A 20,546-nucleotide genomic window follows, 5' to 3' on the forward strand; every position below is an offset into this window, starting at 1 on the left:
TAATTTTATAAAAATATTGTTCTATTTCATCTATTTGTTGATTTTTGTTAATTTGTGTAAAATAACTTGGGAAAATAATTTTTTTAGAATGGAGGGAGTATAAGGTAATAAAAAATATTTTTAGAGATAATTCATTCTAATGAATCCATAGTGTACATGTTTCTTCATCTTCATATTCCCATCTAAAGGGTAGGAATCCTACATTTCCATGAAATATTTTAAATATTTATTTATTTAATTGACAATTTTATTTTAAATTAAATTTAAAAATATTTTAATGAATTAGAAGTATGTACCAAACGTGGTATTCTTCTAGCTTAATCAACATTCTTGAGTGTTTGAGTTTTAAGGAGCATTTATTTCACATAATGATATTATACTCGTAGGAATCATATTCTAAGAAATATGTTAATTAGGAGTATATTTTCATGTATATTTAAAAGTGTTTTTGATTACATTTTAATATTCTTATAATTTTTTTTAAAATTTAAAATAATTTAAATAAAAAAATTAAAATGAAAGTTACATATGAATTAGATAATATCTTTAGATATCTTCAAAAAGAGTATAATATTTTTTACAATGGTATTGTCAACGTGCTTAGAGCTGATATAGCTCATGTTTCGTTTCATAGAGGGTTAGAGGCTTCTAGTCCTCTTTTTGCTTGTAATTCGCAAAAAAAAAAAATAATATCTTTCCATATTTCCATAGAAATAATATTCTCATCCATCTTTATGGGAATAAAAATATACAAAAATAAAAATAAAAAATCAAATAATTATAAAATTTACGGGAATCAATTCACCAAAAAAATAATTTTCAAAATTTATTACAAACATAAAGATGTTACATTCTAAAAAATAAACTTTTAATCCGCCAAATAAATATACTTTTAAACATGCAACTACGTTGGGAGAAACAATTTTTTAAAAATAAAAACAATAATTTTTAAATGCTCTATTTTCTTAAATATTCTATCAACATTTCTATTTTCTATTTTATTGTTTTATCATATTATATCATCCGGTAAAGTATTTACTAATTTTAATGATAATTAATCTTTATAAAAAAATATAACTTATTATTTTTATTGAAATTTCTCTTTTTAATTATATTTGTTTTCTTTCATTGGAACCAAGTGATGATTGTGTCTATTTTTATTTTTTTTTTAAATTAAAACTCTTAAAAGTTAAAGAAAGCAAATTTTGGGGAGCAAAAAAGTTATGAAAGGCAATATTTTGGTACGACGTCATTCAGGGCGAATCGTGCCGTTCGTGGGTCCCACAAAGGACCACAGTTGCCACCTAATCAGACGCCACATCGGATACATACGCCGTTAAGACGCCGTGATCCCCCAAGGACACGGGAGTGACGGAGACACCAACGTTCAAAATGCAAGTTCAAGTTTAAGGTGGTTTTTTGTTTTGTTAAAGTTCTCTTTCTTTCTGTTTCTCTCTCAACCCTCACCACATTCAAACCAAGCATTTAATATAAGCCTCTTCGCATTCTGTAACGCTCATTCATCATCAAATCAAATCCACGAGAACCCTGTTTCTCCTCACGCTTCTGCCTCAGATCCGATCTTCATAACCCAAAGCTTCACTTTCCCAGGTATTTTAAATGCCAAGTTCTTTTTAAACTCAAAACAATTTGAATTTTATTTTTCGGTGGTTGGATTCTAATACTATATTAAGAACTGCATTGAAGCATTTCTCCAACTGTTGGTGTTGCAGGGAAACATGCCACAGGAAACCTTACCAAACTCTAATTTCATATCTCCTCTTAAGAGAGGATTGAATTTGAAAGGTTCGGCGGCTTCAGCATGTAACAACAATGAGACTTTACACAGTGTAACGGAGGAGACCATCAACGATCATGAATTGGCTCAGAGAAAAGCAGAGGAAGCAGGTATCAACTTTGATTACGATTATGTCATCTAATGCTTAATCACAAATAAACAATGAGTTGGGAACTTAGATTTTATCAGCTAGTACTTTTTAATATTTGTATTCTGAAAATAATATCTTTGAGAGCATAGGAATTTAAGGTTGTCCCCCAAGATTGAACCAAAACAGGGGGGTGAGAACTTAGTTTTAGAGCTAACTGAAACTAGAAAGCACTGATACTATCTGTGTTTAATTTGAAGTAGTTAATAATATTTCTTCCAAAAAAAATAAATCCAAAGACCCATTTAGGAATAATGAACAAGTGATACTTATACTAATACCCCGCAAAAAAAGACTTAATCTTCTGTTAAGATTAAATAATGAAACATGCTTGTTGCTTGAGTTCAGGCACATTTCTTGGAAAAGTTTCATTATTTGAACATAAATAGTTATCTTTACTACTCTTTTTTTTAATAATATTTTTCATATATACGCATTTAAAAAATATACCCTATAATTAAAAAAACACCCTTAAATAAAAGAGAACAACGTTTTATTGTTTCACAATAATGTTTCTCTTTTTTTTGGCATTATAATAATGTTTCTTTATAGTCATAGAAAAAGTTTCTTGTGTTTTTTCCCCATTTCCTTTGGTTTTCTTAGCGAAATTGATTTGTTTCTTACATTTTCTTTTCTATTCTATCTACTAAATTATCACTTGCACATTATTTCTTTGTTTAAGAAAAGGAAAAAGGGAAAAAAGTACTGTAAAAATAAAGACAAATAATGAATAATAAGTGTAACTAGATTAAACAAAGTGAGGCTGGAAAAGAGAAAAAGAATGGGACAGAGGACAAATGAAAAGATCGTGGAGCACGAAATTATAAAGCGCATTATGCATTGCCTGGGATGTGTTGTGTTGCTCTAAAATGGGATCACTCCCCCAGCCCACCAGCATTCAATGGTGGCGTGGGCCTTTGAGATTGTCATTCAAATTTTGTGATTTCAAGCCTGGTCGTCTAAAGATATGTGCCAACTATTCTATTAATTTAAGAACTAGTACTGATTGAAATTAAGATTTAAGAACCCACCAAAGTCTTGTTCTATTGGTGGGATAACATTTTTGTTAACTCACTTTAGTGTAGGTTTATCTATTTTTAATTTTTCGGCAATTATTTATGTAAAACTTTAAATGAAGAATGTTTAATATTTTCTTTTAAATTTATAACCCTATTTTATAAGTAATTTTACATGGTATTCAAATAAAGTCAAGTTAATACATTAGTATTTATTACAGTACTTTACAATTAATTATTCTTTGACTTAACAAAGTAATATGGCCTAATTTCAAACAGGAAACACCATGATTTTGTTACCCATTTAATGCAACACTGCTGTAAATAACAATCAAGACTAGACTACTTTAACTTTAACCTTTGATTAATTAAAATTCAAACTTTGTCCTTTGTTTAATCGGAATTCATAAATATTTTGATTGTAATTGAAGTTAACAGAATTCAAAGTCAAAAGCATAACAATAAACGACATTTCTTGAGAGAGTATTTTTTTTTTGGTAACATTTCTTGAGAGAGTATGAAATGAGAGTAGACATGTTAAATTTATTTATTTATTAATTTAAGAAAAAAATTCTCTCTTATGAATCACCACTATACCTTCTCAAAGAAATTTAATGCAAGTTTGACATGATTTTTTTTTTAAAAAAAAGGAATAGCGTTACTTTTTAATTTTAAAATTCTTTTAATGAAATTTTGATCGAAAGACTATCACTAAGGTTGTTCTTGTTGTAAAAAAGGTTGTTCTAAAATGTGAAAATTGGGAAGTGTGCACAAGATTTTAAGTTCTAATTTTATTTTTTTAATATAAAAAAATATACAACATTTATCTAGCACATCTGAATAAAATCCATCAATTCTCTTCTTAAAAAAATGTTGTGTTATTGTAAAAAAAAAGAAAAAAGAAAAAGAAAAAGTGTGCATGAAACGGTGGCGTATAGACAATTGGACATTACCCGCCATCTCTTTGTTGTTTGTTGTTCAAATGTTGTTTGTTTATGCTTGTGAAATCAGCTTCAAGGAGGTACGTAGCAGCAGAATGGCTTCGGCAAATGGACAATGGCGCGTCTTCATCACTCTCCAAAGAACCCTCCGAAGAGGAATTCTGCCTCGCACTCCGCAACGGTCTCATTCTCTGCAACGTCCTCAACAGAGTCAACCCCGGCGCTGTCGTCAAGGTTGTCGACAATGCGGTGGTCGATAACGTCGCCGTTCAGTCTTCGGAGGGGCCCGCCCAGTCTGCAATTCAGTATTTCGAGAACATGCGAAACTTTCTCGAAGCTGTCAATGACATGAAGCTTTTGACCTTCGAAGCTTCCGATTTGGAAAAGGTGACCATGACCCTCCTCTCCTTTCACGTCAAGATACTAACTTTGCTCTATTTTGTTAATGGGGTTGAATTTTGAAGCACCGATACTTTAATTTCGTATCTGTTTGGATACTTCACCTATGGCTATGTGTATATGTCCAATGCATGAATTTCAAGAAACATTGTCTCTTTCATGAACCAAAGATGGAAATTATTCTTATTTGTAGACAATAGGATAGGAAGTGATTTATGATTAGAATGATTTATTGTTGGAAAAACCACCTAAATTGTGATCACCCTAGACTCAGAGGTGTGTTGCATGGTGAGTAACTGTGCGCAAAAGGGAGACATGTTAAAGTCTCCCATTGTCTAAAGTTAGTGCCGAGATACATTATATAAGTGGGGAGCAATCCGCTCCCTAAAACCTGATTTTGTAGGGTTGGGTTAGACTCTTAACTCGCTTTCTGACATTTATAATTTTATTTTATTTTTAGTAATATATAAGAAGTATGTTCTTTGGATTTGTAGAATTGCAATTATATATTTATTATGTTTTATGATTTTTTATACATATCTATATGTGTATCTTATACGTATTGTATCTTATATATTTTTAGAAAATTGTATCGTATTGGATATGATATATGTGCATCATAGGGGTTGAGTTTTTTTTGTAGGGGGGTTCGTCGAGCAAAGTTGTGGACTGCATTCTCTGTTTGAAAGGGTATTATGAATGGAAGCTATCGGGTGGGATTGGAGTGTGGAGGTATGGTGGAACTGTCAGGATTACTTCCTTCCCTAAATGGTCTTCTTCCAACATACTGGGCACTGAAAGTGTTGTTGATGAGACTGAGTCATCGCAGTTTCTTCATCTGTCTGGAGAGGTTTCAGTTGAAGAAACCAAAGCTGTTAATGCTTTGGCTTCTGTTTTTGATCAGTTTGGACTCAAACTTTTCCTGGCTTACCTCAGAGAGGCTGATGGGGTTGATGATCTGCCTTTGAATGCAATGGTAGGTAAGATCCTTTCCTATGTGGTATGATTTTTGTAATTTTTAGGACTGGCAAATTAGATTGTTGTTTGAAATTTGTTTTGAGAAATTAAATATATGCATGGAGATTCATTTGATTCATGTGATCAGCAATCTTATTTGTGATTGGGTGAAATTGTGTAGGTAATTGATACTTTGCTCAGGAAGGTTGTCAATGATTTTTCTGCATTGCTTGATTCTCAAGGCACTCAGGTACTTCAGAAATTAATGCATCTTTTTTGTCTTGCTATCACGTTTGTAATGTAAAATCACTTTCAGTGTTTGTAAGGTTACCTAAAATTCAACAATTGTCTGCAGCTTGGACATTTCCTCAGGAAAATATTGAAAGGCAATACTGGTTGCCTCTCCAAGAGAGAATTCATAGAAGCTATCACATTATATCTAAATCAAAGACGTAGTTTGGCATCAAATGAATTCTCTAAACTATGCACTTGCGGTGGAAAACGCGATAGTAATCAGCACAATGCCAGTTATTCTGCCAAGCATGCTGAAATAAGTGATGCCCAGCAAAAAGAGCTCGAGGTATAAAATTGGGAAATCCAATGTACTGCTTTAGAAGATTTATCATGCGGTATTAGATTAGCATCATTCACTGTAATGGTGTTTTTTTCCCTGGTCTATAGAAACTGAAGTACTTCTATGAAGAGATAAAATTGGAGGTCAAACAAATTCAATCCAAGTGGGACCAAGAATTGAGAAGGCTTGGTAATGATCCAAAGACTTGTTTTTCCATGAAAAATATTCTTCATGTATGTAAAATCTTTTATAATGCAATATTCTTTCATAATGCTAAGTTGAGTTCTATGTACTTCTTAGAGAGTCATATAAAGAGCCTTGAAGAGGCCTCCTCTTCCTACCATAAAGTCTTGGAGGAGAATCGCTCTCTTTACAATCAAGTACAAGATCTGAAAGGTACACTAGAATCCGAGATGCTTTGTCAAGGATCTACTTACATTATTTATGTATTTTAATAGATTTGCTTCCTTACAGGAGCCATTAGGGTCTACTGCAGAGTGAGGCCATTCTTACCAGGACAATCAAATGGACAATCTACTGTAGATTATATAGGAGACAATGGAAACATAATGATTATGAATCCCCATAAGCAAGGAAAAGATGCTAGAAGGGTATTTTCATTCAATAAGGTGTTTGCAACAAGTACCACCCAAGGTATTTTAATTTTTTGACATATTATTGCAAAATGTATAGGGCCAGCAAATACTTTGTTCTATGTGATTATTCCTAAATGACTATCTGTAAATATAGTAAAGATTTGAAAATAATAATGGACATTTTTTGACATATTGTTTTAGATAATAGAGATTTGGTTATGTAATGAAGAATGAACAAAAACGAGTATTTGTATAATGGATTGTTAAATGATAATGATCATGATATCATATGTAATGTATTTGTTACAAATAAAATAATCTTTTTTGAAATTTATATCTTCTCACTTGAAACTTTTATGATGATTTTTCTTTGTCATGTGCAGAGCAAATATATGCTGACACTCAACCATTGGTTAGGTCCGCCTTAGATGGCTATAATGTATGCATCTTTGCATATGGACAGACTGGGTCAGGAAAGACCTACACAATGGTAACATTACATACATAAAAATTCTATCACATAGAAGCAATCTATCACAATTTTATGCATTTACTTAAATTTAAGTGTTGTCCTCATTTTAAATTCTCTGTTTTTATTGCATGCCTCATAAGAAAGATCAGTATTTATGTGTTTTGCAGTGAAATTGGTGACTTTCTTTTCATGTACTAGTAGAAAAATGTAGATTTTTGTCCATTGTTTGTGGTGCATGTTATGGATACTTGAAATCAAGAATCTTATGATTTGTTATGGTACACAATTCTTTTAGTTAGTATCTTATCTTGGTTTGGAGATGTTTCTTCTTAAAAAGGAGACAATTAAAATTTTAAAAAGACCTGTATGTTATTAAATATGTTTTCATCAGCACAAAGAAAACTGATTGTATTCTTTATGGACTTGATCAAACCTTAACCACATTGAAAGTGTGATATCACAAAATCATTATAATATTGTCTTATCATTTTTCTCATGCATGTGTGTTTTACTGCTTGGATAGAGTGGCCCTGATCTGATGACTGAAGAGACATGGGGTGTAAACTATAGGGCTTTGCGTGACTTATTTCATATTTCAAAGGAAAGAGCAGATGCCATAAAATATGAAGTTGGTGTCCAGATGATTGAAATATACAATGAACAAGTGAGAGATTTATTAGTCAGCGATGGCTCTAACAGAAGATATCCTTCAAGTCCATACTTTCTGTATTTGTATTAAATTGTAATCATTTTTCAGTTCTGTATATCAAAACTTTTTGCATACTCCAAAAAAAAAAAAACAATATGATATATTTTTTTGGTTTGTTCATTTCCTTAACAAGACATACATTAGATATACGAAACAACTCTCAATTGAATGGTCTTAATGTGCCTGATGCATCTTTAGTCCCAGTTAATTGTACTCAAGATGTTCTTGATTTAATGAAAATTGGTCAGAAGAATCGTGCTGTTGGTGCTACAGCTCTAAATGAGCGAAGCAGCCGTTCTCATAGGTAAAATTTCTTCTTCATAAATATTGATGGCTACTCTAACCATATAATATATTTTTCTTAAATAGATTTCTTTACCATCCAATTGCAGTGTGTTGACAGTTCATGTCAGAGGGAGGGACTTAGTGTCTAACTCCATTCTTAAGGGTTGTCTCCATCTTGTGGATTTGGCTGGAAGTGAGAGAGTGGACAAATCTGAGGCTGTTGGCGAGAGACTAAAGGAGGCCCAGCATATAAATAAATCTCTTTCTGCACTTGGGGATGTTATCTCTGCTTTGGCACAAAAGAGTCCACATATTCCTTATAGAAATAGCAAGCTCACACAAGTTCTACAAGATTCATTAGGTAACAAGCAGACTTAAATTGATTTTTTTTTCTCTGTACACATTCCTCATTATAATAGGCTAGAACAACATTAAAAGTTGGGATTGTTTTCTTTTTCAGCTTCAACCACCATCTTTTTCTACTACAGATTTTTGCCCTCTGTTGTTTTAATTGTTTTTTAGTTGGGAAGGGGTTGAGATGGGTTGATTAATGAATTGCAATTTAAATATTAATGTATTTGTATAATGCCATAGTAATTTTATATTTTTAATTTCTGTATAAAACAACTTAACCTGTGCTTTTTTCCCCTATATCAATAGGTGGCCATGCAAAAACTTTGATGTTTGTTCATATAAATCCTGAAGTCAATGCTCTTGGAGAAACAATTAGCACACTTAAGTTTGCAGAGAGGGTTGCAACCATTGAACTTGGTGCTGCTCAATCTAATAAAGAAACTGGAGAAATTCGGGAGCTAAAGGAAGAGGTTTGGTTTTTGGTCATAACTAGAGCAATTTTAAAGTTAACTTTAGCCAATATTATAACAGTTTGAGAATTTTATAGATATCAAATATCAAATCAGCATTGGAGAGGAAGGAAACTGAACTACAACAATGGAAAGCTGGGAATGCACGAAATGCCATAGAATCTCAGAACGCAGCACCAAGAGCTGTTTCACCTTTCCGTTTGCCCAAAAATGGTACCAGTGACAACATGAAGCCTGAAAATTGTCAAAGACCCATGGATGATAGAAGCTCTGAGGTTATTGCATGCTTATATAAACTTTAATGATAAATTTGTGTCAAATTATATTAGGAAATTGTATCACAATGAAGTGTAATTTGTACTCTCTAAATCTGAAATTATATTTACAGGCTAAAACTTGTTCTTCGGGTAAGCAAAGAAGGTCAAGATTTCCCTCAACATTTATAGAGAAGGACTCCATGCCAAAAATGTCTCTTCTAGCTGAAGAAAAATTAGTGAGCTCAGGGAAAGGTAGATCACCATCACCTCCAGTCAGGAGGAGATCAATATCCACTGATAGAGGGTCTGTCATTAAAAGCAAGGTCAAAAGTGACACATCAGACAACCAACCAATCTTAAAGCATCCATTTCCAACTAGAGTACTAGTAAATAAATTGCTTGTCACAATGCCAATGGCCTCATCTACAGGCAATAACTCAAGGGTGAATCTGCATTCACAGGAGCCAGTGAAGCAGGATAACACTAATGAAACTCTCTTCAACCACCAGAAGGTCAACTCCAGGAAAGTTCATCAAGAACACGAAGAGGAACAAATCAAGCAAGCTCCTGGTTCAGTAAGACAAGGTGGTACTAGGAAAAACAAGGCTGAAAGTAAGGCCAAGTTTAAGCATTTTCAGCACTTGCCCTTTAGGATTCAAAAGGCTGATATGATACCTGGTTCTGACATGGAAATTGGCCGAGAAATGACCATGGAGGCACCTCGGAAAAGCGATTATTTTGAGTCAGAAAATGATATACGCCTCATGGAGTCTGCAGTCAATGGTGTTGTAAATATTAAAAAGATACATCAGAACATCTCTAGGAATTCTCAGAACATTGGATCAAGGTATGGCTTAAAGAATCATTAAAAAATTATGCTATGCTCGTTGATTTGTTTCTTCTCATTGAAAATGACATTATTCATAGCTTGATTGATAAATGAGTATTGTTGTCACATGCAGAGGAATAATGCAAGCAGCTGAGCCTTTATTGTCCAGCAAAGTTGAAAACAAAATTTTACTACATGGTACAGGTCGCAATCTTAAGGAGGGCACCAATACTACATTGCCTGAATTTAGAAGGAGCCGATCTACGCCACGTGGGAAGTTTTTTGTTTTCTCTTGAGGATTTCAGCTTAAAATTTGATAATTATTTATTTTTGTACAGTGACAACTATTGATGTTCATGTTGGAGTGCCGGCTCACATAATTTTGTTGACTGAGGTCTCGAGGTCAGTTTGTGCGACCTTCCTCTGTTTTCGTGTTATGTTGCTCGTTTGTAATTTAAATTTTTGGATGTCATTATACTTCTGAAATCTTGAGGTGTTGTGCTACATTGATAAGAGGTATATTTACTGCATTTTATGAATTCAGCTTCCCATTACAAATTCAACAAAAGTAATGGAGGAAGGTAAATTTTTTTTATTGAAAACCTTGTTATTACAATTGTACAAGGTTGAATATTTTTTTATTATAAAATATTGTATTTTTTTTTTATATATTTTACAAATTAGTCCTGTATTTTTTATTATTTTTGTGAAAAGCTTCTACTGTTAGCATTCCATTTCATATCAACTTTCAGATTTTAGCGTATACATGTTTCACATTCAGTCAAATTATATTTATACTCCCGTAACTCCCCCACGGAATTATTGAATTATAATTTCTATAGGACGCTACATGTGTACTTAATGGTTATAAAAATGAAGAGCTTACAACCCGGTCCATATTGGGTCAGTGAGTTAGAGACTCAATTAGTGGATTACTTACTTACTTATTGCCAAAACAGAGGAAATGGTCAAAGAATAACCAGGAATTGGAGGCAACAAGATGATGATTTCCAATATGATAATTGATGTCTATTATTGCTTTAGAAATAAATTTAAGTTCAATCTCATCAGAATATTCAATTAGTTTTTATAACTTTTGGCATATATGGTTTTCTCTCATGGATATACCATTTTTTCAGTTGGTATAGCAAGGTGCATAAAAATTTACAACAGAAAAGCCAACTTTATCTTTTATCCTAATAATCTATCTCATTATTGGGATACTATAGTAATTTTTGACGTAATTTATTAAGTGCTTCTCTCTCCTACGTGTTTTCGGATCTGGACTGCACCCCCTTCGACAAATCATCCTCAATCGCCGCTTCCGTTTTGCTGATTTGCACACAACACGGTTTTGCTAATATCCTCTGCATAAATATGGAACTATCTCAGTTGTTATTCCAATTCTCACCATATGCACACACCGAATTAAATTTATTTTGACATAAAAATTAAAATGTTATTGAGCGTGATTGCAAGAGGAAGTATGAGAGAGAAATACGTCTTTTCTTTATTTTTAAAACAAAAAATTATCTCTAGTATTCCTAAAAAGAGTTTATGAAAATAAAATATAAGGTTGACTTTTTAGTTCTAAATTTTCGGTTCACCTTACTAATGCACACCAACTGAAAACGTGGTCTGTGTGCATATCACCAAACTCCACATATTAAATATAATTTCAACCTCATCAGAATATTCAATTTAACGTATTTACATAATAATAACAATGGAAGGATTTTCCAAAAGCACGCTGTATTAAAACCTGATAACATCTCGACCAACGCCTTCCTTTGATGCCTTTTTTCCAAATGTGACACTTACTAAATTTAATTAGGTTGAAAATAATGCAGAAAGCGGCTCTAGTAGGGTTAAAGTTAGAAGTGCAACTTATTTTCATTTTCATCTTTCAATTTGAGAGAGACATCAATCTATTAATAGATAAAAGCAATAAAAAGGATCATCAATGCTCTGGTGACATCTCATTGACAACCTCAACCTAGATTTTGTTCCTCAAAGCGTGTCTTAATTTTCACATAATTTCTCAACATTACGATTCATTGGTCATTTAACCTTGTGATTAAGAATCCCTTTGAAGCTGTTCAGGTTTTGAACCAATAAGATGTGAAATTAAGATGATGGTTCATTATTCTATTATTAGAAGCATCTCTGATGGGTTTATCAATTATAATTCTCTCTGATCATTAGAGGCCAAAGAGGATCAATTATCGATCATATAAGAAAATAAGAAAGTCATATACATTTGCAAGCTTAATACAAACTTGTCCAAGTTATATAGCCAATGACTAATTTTCTTGTAGAATCTGTGATGTTAGCCATTCCAGAACCACATTCCAAGAAGAAAACAACATGCAAGGATAATAAAGCCATGAAAATAGATGCCCCTCAGAGTTTTGTCACCTTTGTTTATCAAACCAAAGTAGCAGAATTGTTACGAAGCATAACAATTTCATGGTGCAAGGACCCCATAGATCATTTCCTTTCCATGAGCGTCGACAACACTTTGGAAGAGAACAAGTACACCTGCAAGATTGATTTGGGATCCGGACAGTCTTGGGGTAAAAAGGGTCTTAGATCATTTGAAATAGCAGGTGTAAGAGTAGACATTTTTTGGGATTTTCGGCGTGCAGAATTCTCCGCTACAAGTCCCCAGCCTTGTTCAGGTTATTACGTTGCCTTGGTTTACAAGAAAGAGGTGCTTTTGTTGTTGGGAGATTTGGAGAAGGATGCTTTTGAAAGAACCAAATCAAAACCATCCCTAGATGAGGCTACCTTGTTGTGCAAGAGAGACAATGTGTATGGGAAGAAAATGTTTTGTACCAGAGCCATTCTAGAAGATGGTAAGATAGAACATGACGTTGTGATTGAGACCTCCCTTTCTGGGCCTGATGATCCAGAAATGTGGATTAACATAGATGGGATGTTGGCCAGTAGAATAATGAACTTGCATTGGAGATTCAGAGGGAATGAAATAGTGATGGTGAATAATTTTCCTGTGCAAATCTTTTGGGATGTTCATGATTGGCTTTTCACCAATGACCTTGGTTTAGGCCCTGCTTTCTTTGTTTTCAAGCCAGTCTTTTTGGAAACTACTAGCGATTTTAATAGCATAGAATGCCCAGAAAGAGGTGGGGGTAGCAGCAAACATGAATTACTAGAGGATAATTCATCCACCCAAGGTTTTTGCCATTATTTGTATGCTTGGAGAATTGCTTGAGATTCATTGTATGTTCTTGATTTTTTTGGTAGTAAAGCAAAAGTGTTACTTTCATACATTTTCTTTAATAGCATTGACATAGAATTATTGAAAACAGTGTCTCTTGCCCCTTTCTTATTTTTTTCTTCCTTGAGGTATTTGATATATATGACCAGAAAAAAATACTAACTAAACAATTAGCTTAAATTTTTGGGATATAACCTATAATAAGTTAAATCATAAAATGTATCTTTTGAATTAGGATGTACTTCGAAATCTATTTATACCTTTCTAAACATAAGTTTTTTCATATCTCAATACACAAATGTAGAAGAAAAGGGAAGGATGAATTGACTATTAAATTAAACTAAACATATTTCCAAACAATTACTTAGTCACACACACATGATAACACCATCTTATTGATGTTTCTAATTATTTAAAAAAGTTTTAGCAAAATAACTCCTGTCAGCTTGTTCGAATGTATAATTATTTCTTTGCGGAGAAATAAAAGAAGACTCTTATTTCCCCCCTTAGATATAGCTACTTCTTTTTTGGATGTCAAGCCAAATTACTACTTAACAAGAATTTACATTCCTTGAAAAAAAGGTGATCCAGTTGTACCATCTATATTTTGTTATAATTGCACTTTAGATAACAACTTGTGTTTCAATACAATAAACTTTTCCTTTTAATAAAAATAATATATTTAATTTTTTTTTATCATGTGTCCTCATACAAGCACTCATTAATTTTTCTTCTTCTTTAATTTAATATGGTCCTACAAAAAGTTAGAACCCATAATCTATGCATACTATCCAATCCCTTATCACCTGTTAAAAATTGATTCTAAAATATGAGTGGAGATTGGTTCAAGTCTGAAGTTGTGAATATGTCATTATGCCGACTATTGTATCCTGCATTTCCAATTACATTCCAGAGTTAATTTTGGAAATAAAAATTGGAAGGTGTAGGAAACAAATGCCCATGATGCCTGCTGACTGTCAGAGAGTGACAGGCCAAGCCCAGACAGCCCGTTTGGGGAAATCAGCCCGATTCAAAATTAGCCCAGCCCACGAGGGCTAATCCGGGCCGACCCAAATGTTAGGACCCCGTACAGGAAAACAAAATTTGGAAAAAAAAACAGAGGAGAGAGAAACGAACCAAAAATGGGGAACCCCTTGGTTTGGTAGGCACAAATTATGGTTGCATGAACATGGCAGGTTTCGCGGCAAACATCGGCTTCAACATCTCGTCCCACTTTCCCTGTCGCGTTTTTTCAATTCAACGGTAATTTCTCTCTCTCGTTTTTATCTCTAAACCTTCTTTGGTTACTGAAACAAAATGGCAGAAAAGCTTGATTCTTGTGAGAGTAAATGAGTAATGGAGTTCTAGTTTAGCTACCCTATTGGAAGCATTCTACTGGGTTGAAGGAAGTTCTTCAATTTCTTTCTGTCTCTCCCCCCGCTTACATATAAATATAAGCCTCAGCTTTCTATACATTCTGAAACATTTCGACCATTGTTCTAATTATTTATTTTTTAATTTGGTATTAAAAAAATAGGAGTATTTGGAAGTTTCAGATTGTCTGCTTGAAGAGAAGAGAGTATAGTTCTTCTGTTCCTATTAGGTACATTTCCAGCACATCCTGCAGGGTGAAAATACTTGAAACTGCACTGCCAGTGAAAAGCCTTGGATATTGTAGCTGTCCTGATGTTAATGTGCTCAAGATAAATGGTGGAAAAGATGTGCAGGCAACAATTGCACATTGTGAAATTTCTCAAGACCCGAATGAAATTTGCCCTGACTTATTATTTGATGACAGTGAACAAGGTGAACTTCTATGTTCTATCTAATATGATATGGTTTTGATTCATCATTTGGGAGTTAGTTGTGCTTCGCTATGCAGGATGCAGGGGAACTACGTCACTACTACGTATAGCTAAATACAATAAATTTATTTGTGATTTTAAGCATTCTAATTCAATTTGATGCCTGTCATGGGATTGTTGACTCGGATTTAAGTGTGGTGATACAATGTTCTTATATTGTGGTACTCGATAAACTCAGCTAGCCATAAAAGTAATAAGAGATTGTTCACGCTTTTGAGGTTACATTGTGATTTGTGATTGATGGCCTTTGTAATTGATAAATTGAATAAAAATAAGCTTCTTACAAAAAAAATGACGATTATTAAGAAATTAATGGGAAAGAAAGGAGAAGCGGTGTTTGTCTTATGGTTAACTAAAGTTAATTTTCTCCAGGTTCTAATAGGATCGATCTCCTTCTACCATTAAGATTGGGGATGGATAATAGGTTCATGCTTCTAGATTCAGTGATTCACATTGTATGTTTGTTTTCACCGATTAAAAAATTTACATTCATTATCTTGTTTTAACCTGTTTTAACTCTTTAAAACTTGTGGCTTCTCTCTATCAATTTGCTATAATGGAATATTCTGCTGCGGAACCAAACATTATGATTAGAAATGAAACAGCACTTACAACTTGTATATCTAAGAAGTGAAGTTGTTCTGAGCATTGTAATTTGTGGATCTTAGATTCTTTTGATCAAATGGAAGAGGTTGGAGAGTTGACAATCCATGAGGGAGGAGACTCTTGTGACCAGGAATTGATACAAATTGACAAATTTACCAGTGATGTCGAGGAAGCTGCTATTAAATTACTTGCATCTAGGTTAGTTGTTGTCTCCCCTTCCCTCCTCCCAGAAATAGAATTTATTCAGTGCTAGACTAGTTATAAACTGTATTGTCAATCCAATTGAAGAGTTTCTGAACCAAATATGGGCGAGCATAATGTTTGTTCATTTTTTTAAGTGCAACAAAAATCAATTTTTGCCATGCTATTATGAGTTTGCAGTTAATTGTTGCTGTTTTCCCTGTTGAGGAAACTTCCTTTTACCCAGTGTGTCAAGTATTTACCTTCTTTCAGCTCTTCCATTACGAAATTGAAGAAAATGTCAAGTATTTCATCTAATTTGAGTTTGGGGAGGGTACATACATGCATCCTTATCTCCTTAAGGGAAGGCTGTTTCTTAGATTTGAACTTGTGACAGTTAAGTCACAAGGCAAAAACCTTACTATAGTGCCAAGGCTCAACATGAAAGCTAAAAGACAAATTTAAAACGTAGTACGTAACTTTGGCATTGCACTCACTATCTACTTACAAATATCCCATATATTTTTTTTAGAAATTTCAACTTGATTGAAGTTGTTTGTATATTTTTATATTGAAGAGTGAGGTTATGCAGAACAAAGGCTTATTTGGCATGCCTTTGGAAACATTTTAGCAAATTGTCATTGACAATGAATTTCTTGGAGTTGAGTTTGCTTATAAGTAAACTAATATCTTTACCCTTTTGGAAAGAGGAGTGTGCATGTTTAAATGTAAAAATTCAGTCTTTTCTTTTAAGCATGCTTGTCTCTCTGTTCCATAGGGCACTCACAGCACTTGAGTTGAGAAAGAAATTGCTTGGAAAGAGATTCTCTCCTGATTCAGTGGAGGCAGTGATAAACAAGTTCCAGAGAAGGTATGTAGTTAACTACATAAAAACTGTGGTAGTTATTGTTTATTAGCCAATTTTAATTGCTTCCTTACTTGAAGCTTTATTGCTTCCAAACAACTACTTCCTAAATTTGGTTTCCTTTAAGTTTTTACCCAGTTACAACAAATTGAGAGTAATATATGTTATGTTATGTGATTTCTGGCCTTAAAAATGAGATGTCTGCAATTATAGATACAAATTGCTATCACAAAGGTGACTTTGAATGCAGCTCTAGCCAACTATTAATTCAGTCATGGGGTCTCCATGAGGAAAATGGCTAGATAACTGGATATTGAGGAAGAATGAATGTCTTGAGAATTTGAGTGGCCCATCTTATATAATTCGACATATGGTCATTTACCAATTTAAGTCTTATGTAGTATATATGCATAGAGTTGTTTACTTTTTTTTACAGCACGTAACAACACTTATTCTTTCATTTTAATTTATTTTGTGTGTCAGAAACTGATGAACTATTTTTCCACCTTTTTTCATTAAAGAGCAAATGGATATAACATATTTGGATTTCAGAAAACAGGGAAAAGGAATCAAGAAATTTAAAGTGTGTTTGGTATGGCTTGTTTTGCAGAAATATCAAATAATATTTTTTTTCGGGCTTCCTGAAAGTGCTTTTGAAAAAAAAGGCAATTATTTCTCCCCCCGAAAAAAGTGTCACCTATTCTATGTGTTTGGACTAACTTATTTTGTATTCAAAACAACTTATAATAAAAAGGAAATTATGTAAGTGTGCAGATATTGTAGAATGGAAAGGAAATGATCTCTGCTTTTACCTTGACATTATAATTTTACCAGGTCACTTGTGGTGAAGGGTGATTACTTGTGGAGTTTGTTTTGGGAATCGAATTTTGTTTTCCATTTTAGGATGTAGTTGTTTGACAGCAAGTAAAGCTTCAAATAAAGGATGCATTTGAAAATGGCTGATAAACAACAGATCCACAGTTTTTATATGAAGTTAACATGTTTTCTTTTTCCATTTAACTTTTCTTGCTTTAGGAAGGATAGAGACTCTGAATTTTTTAAAAAAAGAGTATATCCTATGATTAATTCTATATTAATTCAAACACTATTAGTTTATATATGCAGATAAAGTAATTCTGTTCTATTCAGAATAAACTGTCTGGTACATGCATCTCAATTTTTTTTGAAAGTTTGCATATACCCATTTATATCATGTTAATTTGATATTGTGTAGTATTTTTCAAAATATGCTTTTTCAAGTTCATTTATAAACTGAGTTTGCAGACATTTTTATACTTTATGTTTACTTATGGTGATTGGTTTAACCTTTTTTGTATTAGAGGGTTCATCAATGATAGGTTGTACGCTGAAACATTTTCTCAATCTAGATGGACTTCATCAAGTTGGGGGCCAAGGCGGATCAAACAAGTTAATCTTCTTTGCATTTTTTGTTTGTCCTATTACTTTTTGCTTTCTTACATGTTGCCTGTTCCATTCTGTTTTTTTCTCTTCTTGATCAATACTTCTTCCCCGTGTTTTGTTATTAACCCCATTGCAGTGCAGAAGAGGAAATAATTGTGTTAGCATTATGCTTATATTGTGCTTTCTAAAATTCATCATCATTTTAACTCTAGAATATAGAATTAGGAGAAAAAGATGATGTGCATTGTGACAGCATCTTGCTAATTCGGCAGAGTTGTGTGCATTCACTTTTTTTTTTCCTTTCCACAATTACTTTTTTGAGAACACAAATGTGAAAATCTGAAAATGTATACTTGCATAGGAGGACAATGTTAAAATAATAATATATCATTTACTATGTAATTATCTGTATCTGAAAATTTAGCTTGTGCATGTAATCTATATTTTGATTTTTCCCTACATCTAAAAGCTTTTGAAGTTTAATTATGTCTTTTGCCTGCTTGACTTGTGTCAGAATTTGGCTTATTTTTCATAGCGAATTGTTCAACAAATGCAAAGTTCCGACCCAATTCTTTTCTCTTGTAATTTATCTGATCTAATAATTTCTTCTATTACTTGGCTACTTGTTGAGGGCTCAATTTGTTTCATTTTAAAAATATCTGATTATTTTTTTTCCAAATATGCAAAAATTGCCTAGATTGAATTGAGTCTAATCCCTTCCCCTCCTCCAGAAAAGGTAAAATCGATTGATTGAAGGCTTCAATCTTCTCTTTTCATCATTTTCCTTAAGTTTAGATGCCCCAAACACACTAGGGATGCACAAAAGCAGTGCTTGCTTAAAGGTTCTTTACTGTTGTTGTGGGCCATGCAAGGCCAAGGCACAGACCTTTCACCTCACATGCCTTCAATGCTCAATAGCCAATATATACTTGCTATTTCATCCAAGGGAGATACTTTTGTGTGATGGATTGCAATTGTTGTGGCAGGCACTGTTCAAGAAGGGAGTTAGTCAAGCTGATGCTGAGAAGGCAGTTGAAGTGGTCTTTAAGGACAATGATTGTGCCGAAGATCACAAGTCAGTTATTGGCTTGTCAAAACATTCCATGGATCATCTTTATACTCAGGCCTCAAAGCAGTGGTTCAGAAGTCAGAATGTACTCAAGGAGACAAGGAAATCACGAATTGTTCGGTGGCTTCAGTACCGTGGCTTTGACTGGAATGTCATTAACATCATACTAAAGAAATTAGACAGGCAGGACCAGAATTCTCCATAGTGCACAATTGGGACATCCAACATTCATATCAATCTGGAAATTCATTGGTGGGCTCCATACATGTTTCTTGAAAATGTAGTGTGTAATATGGTAGGGTTGAAGCCTCCTTTGGCTCTTAATGCTGTTGCAAGAAAACTTGTAGTTCATTGCTTCAATTTGCTCAAGGCCATGTGGCATTTGAACACACAAGACTACACTTGTCTGGGTACATTGATGCTACCTTTTTTTTTCTTGTTGAGGCTGAGACAAAAGCAGCAAGCACCACTAAGTAGGTGCTACTTGTTGTGAGTCCACTGTTTCAATTCTTGTAGATATGGTGTGATATGATATGATCCAGAAACAATTGATGCGTGTGCTTATCTTAAATGTGTGCTTACGCTAGAAAGATTATCAACATGCCTATCCAATAACAGTCATTCATCAACTAGCATTCAGGATTCTAGAGCAGAATGAGTGCCATTAATGATATGATATAATGGCATGTGTTGAATTATTTCATAAAGCGTAGGAGACTTAAAGGGCTAGTTGGATGCAGACTTGCAGTTACCAGAACTCTTCAATAGCACCGCAGAATTTTATTTAATTTTTTCGTTTGAAATATATCATTTTATTTTCACATTGTTTGTTTGGTATAGCTTTTTTGAAAGAGTGCTTATGAAAAATAAGCAATTATTCCCTCAAGAAATAGGTCTCTCAAATGTGCACTAAGTTTTTCCTTAAACCATAAAATTTGTGTAAACTGCGATTATTCTTTTTTAAAATCTGGAACATATTTATGAGGAATTGCATAGAAACCTATCGACTTTAAGTTTTGCTTTTAGAAACATTTTTAATACATTATTTATTATTAGGTTAAATTTAATGCGGACTTTACTAATTAATAGTAAATTTAAGTTATTTATTGAGACTCTTATAATAACAAAAGCAGTATCAAAAAGAGAATATTAATTAATATTTTTGTAGAAAATTTTCAACTAAATATGTTAATTAAATGAATTTAACTAGAACGTACGACAATGTAAATATTTTTTATACTGTTAATTAATTATATAATTAAAAATTAGTAATTTTGTTATAACTACCTTATTAGTCACACATAAAATATTATCTAATTGATTAATAACATAATTTTGTTCACAATAATAATGTATTAAAAATAAAATTTAACCATATTAGTGTTGCTTGAAAAATATTCATCTTTCTTTTTTTTAAAGAAAGAAAACTAAAGGGTGGAATTTAGTTTCCTCTTGTCAAATTAGTACAAATACACGGATGATTACAAATTAGT

The 20,546-nt window shown here is 33.0% G+C and overlaps 2 protein-coding genes across 3 annotated transcripts; both read left to right on the forward strand.

Moving 5' to 3' along the window:
- The first annotated feature begins 1,430 nt into the window (after window positions 1–1,430).
- On the forward strand, window positions 1,431–10,344 carry LOC114383595 (kinesin-like protein KIN-14F). The gene is made up of 17 exons (XM_028343291.1): window positions 1,431–1,611; window positions 1,734–1,908; window positions 3,974–4,290; window positions 4,946–5,278; window positions 5,441–5,509; window positions 5,615–5,839; window positions 5,941–6,022; window positions 6,134–6,229; window positions 6,308–6,487; window positions 6,813–6,919; window positions 7,425–7,603; window positions 7,750–7,914; window positions 8,003–8,256; window positions 8,556–8,719; window positions 8,797–8,994; window positions 9,108–9,823; window positions 9,939–10,344. Exons 2-17 carry the CDS (start codon window positions 1,740–1,742, stop codon window positions 10,099–10,101), a joined length of 3,417 nt encoding a protein of 1,138 aa, XP_028199092.1. The 5' UTR covers window positions 1,431–1,611; window positions 1,734–1,739; the 3' UTR covers window positions 10,102–10,344.
- A 3,810-nt stretch (window positions 10,345–14,154) lies between these two features.
- LOC114383121 (regulatory protein RecX) lies at window positions 14,155–19,624 on the forward strand. Of its 2 annotated transcripts, XM_028342717.1 has the most exons (6): window positions 14,156–14,309; window positions 14,584–14,852; window positions 15,580–15,715; window positions 16,476–16,568; window positions 17,903–17,990; window positions 18,971–19,624. In XM_028342717.1, exons 1-6 carry the CDS (start codon window positions 14,230–14,232, stop codon window positions 19,256–19,258), a joined length of 954 nt encoding a protein of 317 aa, XP_028198518.1. In that variant the 5' UTR covers window positions 14,156–14,229; the 3' UTR covers window positions 19,259–19,624. The 2 variants fall into 2 exon arrangements, with proteins under 2 accessions (XP_028198519.1, XP_028198518.1); XM_028342718.1 differs by lacking the exon at window positions 17,903–17,990 and having other exon boundaries at window positions 14,155–14,309.
- The last annotated feature ends 922 nt before the right edge of the window (window positions 19,625–20,546 follow it).

This window comes from Glycine soja, chromosome 14 (assembly GCF_004193775.1).
Source record: "Glycine soja cultivar W05 chromosome 14, ASM419377v2, whole genome shotgun sequence".
Taxonomy (NCBI): Eukaryota; Viridiplantae; Streptophyta; class Magnoliopsida; order Fabales; family Fabaceae; genus Glycine; species Glycine soja.